Source organism: Diaphorina citri, unplaced genomic scaffold, assembly GCF_000475195.1.
Source record: "Diaphorina citri unplaced genomic scaffold, Diaci psyllid genome assembly version 1.1 scaffold1454, whole genome shotgun sequence".
In the NCBI taxonomy this organism is placed as follows: domain Eukaryota; kingdom Metazoa; phylum Arthropoda; class Insecta; order Hemiptera; family Psyllidae; genus Diaphorina; species Diaphorina citri.
Window position 1 is genome coordinate 25,590 of NW_007378880.1, and position 10,337 is coordinate 35,926.

The following is a 10,337-nucleotide window of genomic DNA, read 5'->3' on the forward strand; positions in this document are numbered from 1 at the left end:
TAATCCGATGATTTCTCTGATTAAGGTGAGTTCATGGCATTCTTTGTACCCACACCAACCACCTGATGGGAATCAAACACCGAGGTGAAATCAGTTGCCATTCAGAGAAATTCTCTCATCGAATTCTCAAATAAATAAGGATGAAAGCCCATGCCTTAGATGGGACTGAACCCATGGATGAGAAAGAGAGCAAGCATACTATTGCCAGTGTATTTAGAAACACAAAGTAGGTACTCTCATAATGTTACTTACAACATCAGTCCCATACAATGTTGACAACATTTTCACTTCCCAATAATACACATGTCCACTTTTGAATGGAGTCGTACCCCGAATGGCAGTGGTGCCTTGACTACTTCTCGGGTGGAACAAGGTTTCTCTATTTTGGCAACTAAGTACAATGGACTCTGGGTCGGCAGAGTTTGTATCCCAAACCCATTCATATTCTGTGGAAAAAATAGTCAAGCCATTACTTGCTTACTTTCCGTGTCCGGTACAATAGAATAGAAGTAGCCTCCACAAAGATTGAGCTCAATAGGGCGTACCCTGAGTGCCTTTTGCCAGTGAATACTTCAACCATTAGAAACCAATAATGTCAAGCCATTGATTAACAACAATGCATCAGCCTACTTAGCACTTTGAAGGTGAGTTCACACTTTAGTACAGAATCCGATAACTTCTCTGGCCAAGGTGAGTCCACAGTTTAGTACAGGATAGGATACAATCGCCAGGGTGGTCGCTCGCTGTCAGAACGCTGGACACGGCGTCTCATATTCCAGCGTAGAAGATTGGCCAAACTTACCTGAGGGGAATCTTCATCTAGAAACCAGTGGTAATCTTTCTTACGCTCTCCGTCTGGATATAGCGCTTCATCTGAAATGGGGGAAAATAAAAATTGGATTTTTGAAGATAAAAAAAGGTTTTTACAAACACCCCTCAAATTGCCTTTTTTTCAGGCGTTTGATGGAGGGAACAATTGTAACTGCTAAGGTCTAATCGTCCCGAAAGCGAAGAGAAGGGAGATAGGATAGGAGAAAGTCAGCCGTTCCGAGAACAAACCTTATCTGTTTAGGATGAAGCTCGTCCTGGGCGGGAAAATTTAATGTTGGTTATTAAATCCTGAATGAGTGAAACCGTAAAGAGTCAGCCTAGTTAGCTTAGTTGGTAGTGCGTCTGCCTTGTAAGCGCTAGGCCGCGGGTTCGATTGTTCGATTCCCGCCCGGAGCGGATTTTATCCTGATGGGATAATGTTCGTTCTCGGAACGGCAGGCTTTCTCCTATCCTGTCTTCCTTCTCTCTTCGATTTCGGGACGATAAGACCCTAGCAGTTACAGTTCCCTGTGTCAAACCTCTTAAAAAAAAAGAAAGAAAGAAACCCTAAAGTTTCCAAATTGAGATTATTGAACATTTAGAAGATTTTGAAGTTATGTTTATGTAGGAGTACAGCTTAAGTTTCCTTGCTGTTCTGTTCACAGATGCTACCTGCCAAAAGAAACTCAGTGCAATCTCTACCCCAATAAAACCCAGGAGAAAATAAGTCCTTGTTCTTGAGGGGAGAACACTTATGTATGCCATTAAAATTTTTGGTGCTACCTATTGAGAATTTTATTGAAATTTTAGCTAACACTTTTACTTAACTTGAGATCTCTGTTGTTTAAACATTTTTAGCCCGTCGGGCTATTGTATTCGCTTTGGTGTCGTCTGTCTGTCGGTCGGTCTGTCTGTCTGTCCCCATAGAAGGACTTCAAACCTTAGTCGACCTATATATCAAATTAAAGGTCTTTTTACCAGGAACACGAAAGTGGTGGTGCAAATTTTGTCCAGAAAACAATAGAGCCAAAAAACAAAAAAAAATGTTAAGCTACGCCGAGGAAGGCCAATAAATGGATGGGTGACTTAAGCATTATATTGGGAAGAAAGGGAGAACGGGCTCTAGTCTTGATTTTAAATCATTACATGAAAGTAAAATCAAATCAAGAATGATGATTAACTGAATATTAAACAAATTAGGTAGGTACATAGGTACTGATCGAATAAACTACGGGCTAAATAATTCCCGGAGGGACGGGCCCAGCTTGTTTATGCATTATTTTAATACTTTCGACCCATTATAGTTATTTTTAATTCTCAGGACGTTTATGCGGGTTCGATTCCCGGACATATTTTTTCCGTAGTGATGCGGAACGCATGTGGTAAATACCTAGTCAGGAAATAACCTGTGATTTTTACTTCCTATTTAACTAGTCATTTTCATATTTACTGTACTTTTATTTATTATTTTATTCACGACGGAAATTCCAATTGAAATTTACTTTAATAAATTTATAATATGTACCTCTATGTCTTTTTTTTTACATTATTTTCATTATTTCTTTCTTCCCTCACATTGTTTAAGAGATTGACTTCGTCTATAATACTATAGAAGGTAGAGGACATTGAGAATAATAAAACAAGCCTTTATTAGTTTACTTTTATTGCATTCAGACGTTCACGAAACTCAACAACCCAGAGTGGGCAAAGCGAGAAAATTCTACAGACTCTCCCAAATAAAATATTCAGAGTGTCCTCAAAATCTTCTCAACCCGCCCTCCTCTGGGGAGTCTCTAGTGAACAATAGTCATCATTATGCTACACCACAATACACCCAGTATACACCAGGCATATTGAGGTGCACCTCAGATTGAAAACTAAAGATTCAGCGAAGTCACCGGTTATCTCGCTGAGGAGAGATCGGTGACTTCTCAAGCGCGTTTTCGTCATCATTGGTTTGAAATTGATATTAGAAAGGCTTAAATAATTAGTCTGGCTGGGGGACGTTAAACAAGGAGTAGACCGGCTTAGTCTGTCTGGGGGACTTTAAATAGGGAGGTTACCATCCTGGAATGGCTTTCTCCTATCCTGTCTTCCCTCTTTTTTCGATTTCGGGACGATAAGACATTAGCTGTTGTAAGTTCCCTCTATCAAACTTCTTGGAATAGGATATACCTCCCTATCCGATAACATGTTGTTTGCAGTTGTCTCAAGTTGTTAGTTGAGAATTTTTTTTTATAATTTTGAGTTTTTGCCAATATTTGCCATTCAGCCTCCTGTTTTCAGGACAACATTTCAATTTCAAATTTCCCATCCAGATCCATTATCTGTGCATTGAATACACCAAGGTCCAAAAGGTTGATCCAGATACTCTTCAGTCTTCAGGTAATCAATCGTCTATGAAACAGTAGGTACCTATCCAACTTGTTGAGTGTGCCAAATGAAAATGATATTTCTTCTTCAAACAAGGGCTAGTTACTGGTAACTTAATGAACTGTGAAACTAATTCACATGGAGGGGGAATTTATGGGAGATAAGGATTTCAAAAATACCTATTACTCCATTTTGCCAAAAATTGATATGCAGTAGGTATTGAAGTTTGTACGATCCACTGTCTGCCTTGTAAGCAATAGGTTGTGGGTTGGGGTTTGAAAAAATAGTCAAGCCATTACTTGCTTACTTTCCGTGTCCGGTACAATAGAATAGAAGTAGCCTCCACAAAGATTGAGCTCAATAGGGCGTACCCTGAGTGCCTTTTGCCAGTGAATACTTCAACCATTAGAAACCAATAATGTCAAGCCATTGATTAACAACAATGCATCAGCCTACTTAGCACTTTGGCCTTGTAAGAGCTAGGTCATGGGTTCAATTCATGCTTTAGACAAATTTTAACCCAAACAGATAAGGTTTGTTCTCAGAACAGCTCTGGCTTCCTCCTATTCTGTCCTCCTTTACTCTTCAATTTTAGAATGATAGGACCTCCATTCTTGCAGTGCCTTCAATCTAATTCAGCCCTAAACAGAGGGAAGTCTCTCCAAAATATCTAATGAATTTACCTTTCAAGGTTTCTCCACAGTCACAAGAATCTGTCGTGCAGTCACAAAACCTTCTGTCTTTGTACACAGGCACCATTGTGGAGTGAAGTTCATCAGCAGGCGTAAAATCCATGATTTCACGACAGTTGAGACTTTACAGGAAGAAAAAGGGCGAACATAAACATAAAGAAATATACGCAGACTGTAGAGAATTTCTGCTTTTTTTTTTTTTTTTAGAAAATTTGCCAGAAAAATTATTTGAAATATCCCACGCACAAAGTTTTTGTCCAAATGGAGTTTTTAGTTCACATTTCTAGAACTTTCCAGTGGAGCGCTAGTGTCGGTCGATTTTTTTCAGGTGATTTTTTGTGATCGACCAATGAAAAAGTTTGTTCACAAAAAATTCCATTTTTTCATTGGTTGATTTTAATGCTCTATCAAAACACAAGTAGCGGGAATATTTCAAAATTTTAACTTCTTAAAATTGAAAAGTTTGTGAATTTTTTTTTATAGTTTTTAGACTTTTTAGTTTTGAGTTTTTGCCAGTTCCCAGTTTTCAGGACAACATTTCAATTTCAAATTTCCCATCCAGATCCATTATCTCTGCATTGAATACACCAAGGTCCAAAAGGTTGATCCAGATAATCTTCAGTCTTCAGGTAATCAATCCTCTATGAAACAGTAGGTACTAGGTACCTATCCAACTTGTTGAGTGTGCCAAATGAAAATGATATTTCTTCTTCAAACAAGGACTAGTTACTGGTAACTTAATGAACTGTGAAACTAATTCACATGGCCAGCCTAGTTAGCTTAGTTGGTAGTGCGTCTGCCTTGTAAGCGCTAGGCCGCGGGTTCGATTCCCGCCCGAGGCAGATTTTATCCTGATGGGATAATGTTCGTTCTTGGAACGGCTGGCTTTCTCCTATCCTGTCTTCCTTCTCTCTTTGATTTCGGTACGATAAGACCATAGAAGTTACAGTTCCCTCTGTCAAACCTCTTTAAAAAAAAAATTCACATGGAGGGGGAATTTATGGGAAATAAGGATTTCAAAAATACCAATTACTCCATTTTGCCAAAAATTGATTTATGCAGCAGGTGTTGAAGTTTGTACGATCCACTGTCTGCCTTGTAAGCAATAGGTTGTAGGTTGGGGTTTAATCCCCACCTGGAATGGACTTTATCTTTTACAAATAAGGCTAGTTCTTGATACAGTTGGCTTTCTCCTATCCTGTGTCTTCCATCTCTCTTCACTTTTGGTACCTTTGGAGTTATAATTCCCTCTATCAAACCTCTTCAAAAACGTTTTTATTCTCTTTCAGGTTTCTACTTAACTCATTGTTAGCTATATCAAGGACACAATCAAATCAAATGTATAAGACACCACTACTATGAATCACAATAAAGAATCAAAAATAATTAAACCAGAAGTAATTATGCCAGATATTATTATTGATGAAGATGAAGAAGATGGTGATAATGAAGTGGAACATTTGAAGCAAACAAGTAAACTTTGTAATTGTATTATAGATGAGCTACGAAACAAACCTTTTTCATCATGTTCTCCCTCAAGACAAGCTCAAATCATTAGCAAGGGTCGTCCAACACCAATTCTTACAAATTTCAATAATAAGCCAGGCCAAAAGAAGTATTCATTTCAATCTAGTTGGTATGACAAGAACTTGTGGCTGTGTGGATGTCTGACGACACAGGGTATGTATTGCTGGCCCTGTATTCTATTTTGCAATTCTCCCAAAAACCAATTGAGCCATGCTAAAAGTCATGGATTCTCAGGTATTAGAAACTATAGTCTTATGAAAAAACGGCATGAGAATACCAGAGAGCATTTGTATTCCACCATCCAACTGGCAAAGTTTGGAAAACAAACACGTACTATAATATCAACTGATGAGATTGAGAAGCACAATGACATTGTCAGAAGTAACTGCTATATCTTAACCCATATGATAGACTCCATCTGTTGTCTTAAATTACAAGGAAATGATCTTTCAGAGCAGAATAATCATAGTATAACTAGTAACGGTAACAGAGAAAACAACATATCAACATACACACAATTCAATCCAGACAAGGTTCTTGTATATCATTTGAAAAGATCAAGCATTCTGAAGCAAGCAACAGAAGTTGAGGTGTCAACTGACCTAAAGTTGGCAATTTCAAGAGTGATAAATGAGAATATTAAGACTGAACTCCAGATGTGTCATTTTGTATCCATCATTTTAAGTAAGAATAACTCGAGACAACTCTGCCTTGTGTTGAGGTTTGTGATCCAGCATAAAGTTCAAGAATGGCTCATTGAACTCCAAGAAGACACTGTAGATTTTACGCCAAACGAACTACTCGGTCTTATTTATAGAACTTTGAAAGATTTGGATTGTGTTGAGAAGTTGATATGTCTCACATATGATGGTGCTGTTATCAAGTCTGGAATACATGAGAACTTTCAGAAACTCATCAGACGGAAATACCCATGTGCTGTGTTTCTACCTTGTCATGCACATCAGTTGAGTTGGATTATCCAGCAATGTGTAAGCACAATCAGACCATGTAGAGATTTCTTGGAGACATGCTCACAGTTGGTTGCCTTGTTTTCCACCTCATCAACCCATAGCACTGCATTTCTTAATATTACAGGAGAGGTGATTCCCAACACCTCACACCCTGCGTGGTTATCTCAGTTCATTTCTCATGTCCACAATGCAAGAACCTCTATCACTACTCTCCTCTATGATATGACAGATAGTGATGTGATGTGGGATCTACACACACGCACCATGGCACGTGGTCTACTGGTTGCTTTTGAAGAGGATGTATTTCAACTTCTACTTTCTCTATTCGCTCAGTTGCTGCCTCAGGTGTTAATGTTCCAGGATGATCTAGACAGGAACATCAGTGACATGGCATTCTGGATGAAGAGAAGAGATGAGTTCATCATCACACTCACTGAGTTACAAGACACATTCAGTGAAGACTGGCCAGAGCAGGAGGTGCCACCTGGCGGGAAATGTTTGAAGTTAGACCCTGACAGTAATGTTGCTACTCTCACCCATGATATTCTCAACCTTGTCATGCAGTGTGTTAGGGAGAGGTTTAGTCATGTCAAGGACTTGGCGTTCCTACCACTACTAGACATACGTCTGTTTCCAAGTATGAGTAACAAGTTTCCAGACAAGGCATATTCTCAGCTAGCACGAAACTATGAGGACTATTTCGTTATTCCTGATCTGAAGACAGAGCTGCTGGTGATGTATGATGAGTGTTATCCTCTCCACGGGAAGAACACATCTACACCGGAGAATCCATTCACTCCGGATATGTACGATACTTTACCTCAGTTGTCCAAACTCTATGAACTTTTCCTGTGTCTACCATGGAGGAGCAAAGGCTCTATATTAGACCTACTACTGAATACATCCACTATACGGTGTGAGTCACAACAGGTGGTGTTGTGCTCGTTTGAAAATCAAATGCTGAATAAGCTGACAAGACACCCGACATTTTATGACCAAGTCATTGCTAGGTATGGCGAGGGGAAAGAGGGCCTGGAATTGGATTATAGATAGGTAAGTTAGATACCTAACAAATACTTCATGTAGTAATTACTTGGTACTTAAGGTACTTTTTGCAACTTACACTTTGCAATTTGTTCTCGTTTCTGATTACATTAATAATTGGTTAAGATCCAAATTTCGATCAAACTTCAAGCACACGTTCTAAGAGGTTGGCGCATATTTAATACGTGCAATAGTTACCTAAATTTACCTTGTACATTTGATATAGGTATTTTTGTAAATGTAAGGCCCGCCTCACACGTTACGATCGCCGGAAAGGTCTGTACTGTCTAGACCAGACCTTTTCAGCAACTATAACGTGTGTAGCTTACCTAATACAAATATTTTGTATTCCTCTTACCTTACTGATGGTGAAACAAATTAAATACGCTCTAACAAACATAATTATGTACTGACAAATGCGTCAGTTATATACCAACATATATTTGACATATAAAAAATAACAATATAAAATAAATAAATATAAAAAATCAACAAAGTAAATAATTTCTAATTTCTATCCATACGGATAGATATGGAAAATAATCCTAAACTTATAATAAGTGCCTATTGTCCATTTGGACAGAAAAGTTTTTAGACAAGAGTTTATTTTAAAATTATGAAAACATTTAAAAGTGATAACCTGATATTATTTTTATTGTTAAATAAAGTGTTGATTTTGATTTGTTAAATGTACCGTAGCGTAGCCTCATTTACGTTGATCATTTATCTGATTTTCTGCTGCATGCCGTTTACTTTCAATCAATCCTAGACATCTTAAAGTTCATCTGTGCCCTGATCCACCATTTTATAGAATAGGTACTTAGTTAAAATCATCTGTGGTGGTCACCATTGCATACAATGGTGAAACAGGCAGGGTCTTTGGGTTAATTTCAGCTTTCCTATGGGCTTACTATTATTTATTTTTTTTTTTTATTTTTATTTTTTAAGTTTCCATTTATATTTGATCGACAAAAAATTCAGAACATACATTTTTCATATAAATGGTATACCCATCCGTATAAGCAGAGCTTGTGCCAAGGATGGGGAAGCAGAGCTTGTGCCACGGTTCTTTTTTTTTCTACATCCCTTTTTTACTTTCTATCTTTTCTCTGGGGACTCGGAGGGTTTCTCTCCTATCGTGGGGGTGTTCTCCGGGGTCTGTCCCGTGGTTTTCCGCGCTGCCACTGGGAACACTGGTTCACCACTAGGGATAAATTGGTTCCACCGGACTCGTGGTTAATATTAACCCGGTGCGGGTAGGTAGATAGAGTTTGATGGAGTTTCGTCTGTTGTTCCATGGTTCAGGGTAGGTCTCGTATACAGTGCCCGGGTCCAGACGGTTGAAGCCGCCGAAGTGTGAACAGTCTGAGTCCAGCACTACCTTGTACTTCCCTGCCTGCTCTACTCCAACCCTGGGGAATAGAATGGAATGTTGGTGTAAATATTGCCCTAAAACATGGTACAAAGTAAAATAGAGAGTAGTAAAAAAGTTAATCTAATTTTACATGGTATTGAAATTATCGATTGCCAGCTTAGTTAGCTTGGATGGTAGCACGTCTGCCTTGTAAGCGCTAGGTCGTGGATTCGATATACTATCGGGGCGGATTTTATCTTGAACACACAAGGTTCGTTCTTGGAACGGCCTTCTTTCTCCTATCCTGTCCTCTCTTCGATTTCGGGACGATAAGACCGTTGTTCTAGTTACCTCCATCAAACCTGTTGGGGAAAAGCGTGAATCACTGGTGGTGACCACTGCTCCATTGTGAACTTTATCTTGAACAGATAAGATTCGTTCTCGGAACGGCTGACTTTCTCCTATCCTGCTCTCTCTTCGTTATCGGGGTGATAAGACCTTAGCAGTTACATTTCCCTCTATCAAACCTCTTAAAAACTATCCCGTCCTTCTTAACTGTTCGATTTCAGGACGATAAGTCCTCCCTTATTCCAGTGTTACCTGATCATGAGACTCAGCATAGGCCCCGCCGAAGTGTGAACAGTCTGAGTCCAGCACTACCTTGTACTTCCCTGCCTGCTCTACTCCAACCCTGGGGAATAGAATGGAATGTTAGTGTAAATATTGCCCTAAAACATATTACAATGTAAAATAGAGAGTAAAAAAGTTAATCTAATTTTACATGGTATTGAAATTATCAATTGCCAGCCTAGTTAGCTTGGATGGTAGCACGTCTGCCTTGTAATGGCTAGGTCGCGGATTCGATATATTATCGGGGCGGATTTTATCTTGAACAGATAAGGTTCGTTCTTGGAACGGCCTTCTTTCTCCTATCCTGTCCGCTCTTCGATTCCGGGACGATAAGACCGTTGTTATAGTTACCTCCATCAAACCTGTTGGGGAAAAGCGTGAATCACTGGTGGTAGGTATGAGACGTTCTCTACCACCTAACCCTAACCAGTAGCACAGGGCCCTAATGAGGCATTTAAAGGCCCAGATCAAAATCCAAAAATTCAACGAAATCGGACTAACTATTCGCAAAACAAAGAACTAACTATGTAGTTATTCCAAATTGTTATTCTAAAGGTTAATTTAACTAATATTTTTTCAGCCCTTAGAAGGCCTGTTAAACTAACAGGGCTGTTAGGTGCTAAAAATTAGGTCGGTGAAACCCACCTTGAAACAAAGAATTTCGAGGCCCCCAGAGGCCCAATCAGCCTAAAAATTCAATGAGAAACTTTCCTTTACGTTGTGGGACATGGAAATTGCTGTTGAGAAGTACATCAAAAGTCAACAAACCTTTCGGGAATAATGGTGAAAAAGTTTGCAGACAAATCAAGTGAAAATCGTTAGCTTAGTTGGTAGTGCGTCTGCCTTGTGAGCGCTAGGCCGCGCCCGGGGCGGATTTTATCCTGATGGGATAATGTTCGTTCTCGGAACGGCTGGCTTTCTCCTATCCTGTCTTCC

At 39.2% G+C, this 10,337-nt stretch overlaps 3 protein-coding genes across 4 annotated transcripts in view; 1 reads left to right on the forward strand and 2 right to left on the reverse strand.

The window, feature by feature from the left end:
* Window positions 1-4,084, reverse strand: part of LOC103515974 (SPRY domain-containing SOCS box protein 3-like) — a 9,277-nt gene extending 5,193 nt beyond the window's left edge. The window contains exons 1-3 of the mRNA XM_026828499.1: window positions 3,867-4,084; window positions 253-446; window positions 39-62 (exon numbers count right to left, since the gene is read on the reverse strand). Of these exons, the coding sequence (XP_026684300.1) occupies window positions 39-62; window positions 253-446; window positions 3,867-3,978 (330 nt within the window). The 5' untranslated portion in view covers window positions 3,979-4,084. The remainder of the gene's footprint in view (window positions 1-38; window positions 63-252; window positions 447-3,866) is intronic.
* Window positions 3,066-8,697, forward strand: LOC103515973. Of its 2 annotated transcripts, none has more exons than XM_008480918.3 (2): window positions 3,066-3,195; window positions 5,165-8,697. In XM_008480918.3, the coding sequence occupies exon 2, from the start codon at window positions 5,234-5,236 to the stop codon at window positions 7,424-7,426; it is 2,193 nt and encodes a 730-aa protein (XP_008479140.1). In that variant the 5' UTR covers window positions 3,066-3,195; window positions 5,165-5,233; the 3' UTR covers window positions 7,427-8,697. The 2 variants fall into 2 exon arrangements, with proteins under 2 accessions (XP_008479140.1, XP_008479139.1); XM_008480917.3 differs by lacking the exon at window positions 3,066-3,195 and adding an exon at window positions 4,352-4,504.
* Window positions 8,698-8,718: 21 nt separating this feature from the next.
* Window positions 8,719-10,337, reverse strand: part of LOC103515983 (1,4-alpha-glucan-branching enzyme-like) — a 53,476-nt gene continuing 51,857 nt past the window's right edge. The window contains exons 10-11 of the mRNA XM_017446884.2: window positions 9,372-9,462; window positions 8,719-8,829 (exon numbers count right to left, since the gene is read on the reverse strand). Of these exons, the coding sequence (XP_017302373.1) occupies window positions 8,719-8,829; window positions 9,372-9,462 (202 nt within the window). The remainder of the gene's footprint in view (window positions 8,830-9,371; window positions 9,463-10,337) is intronic.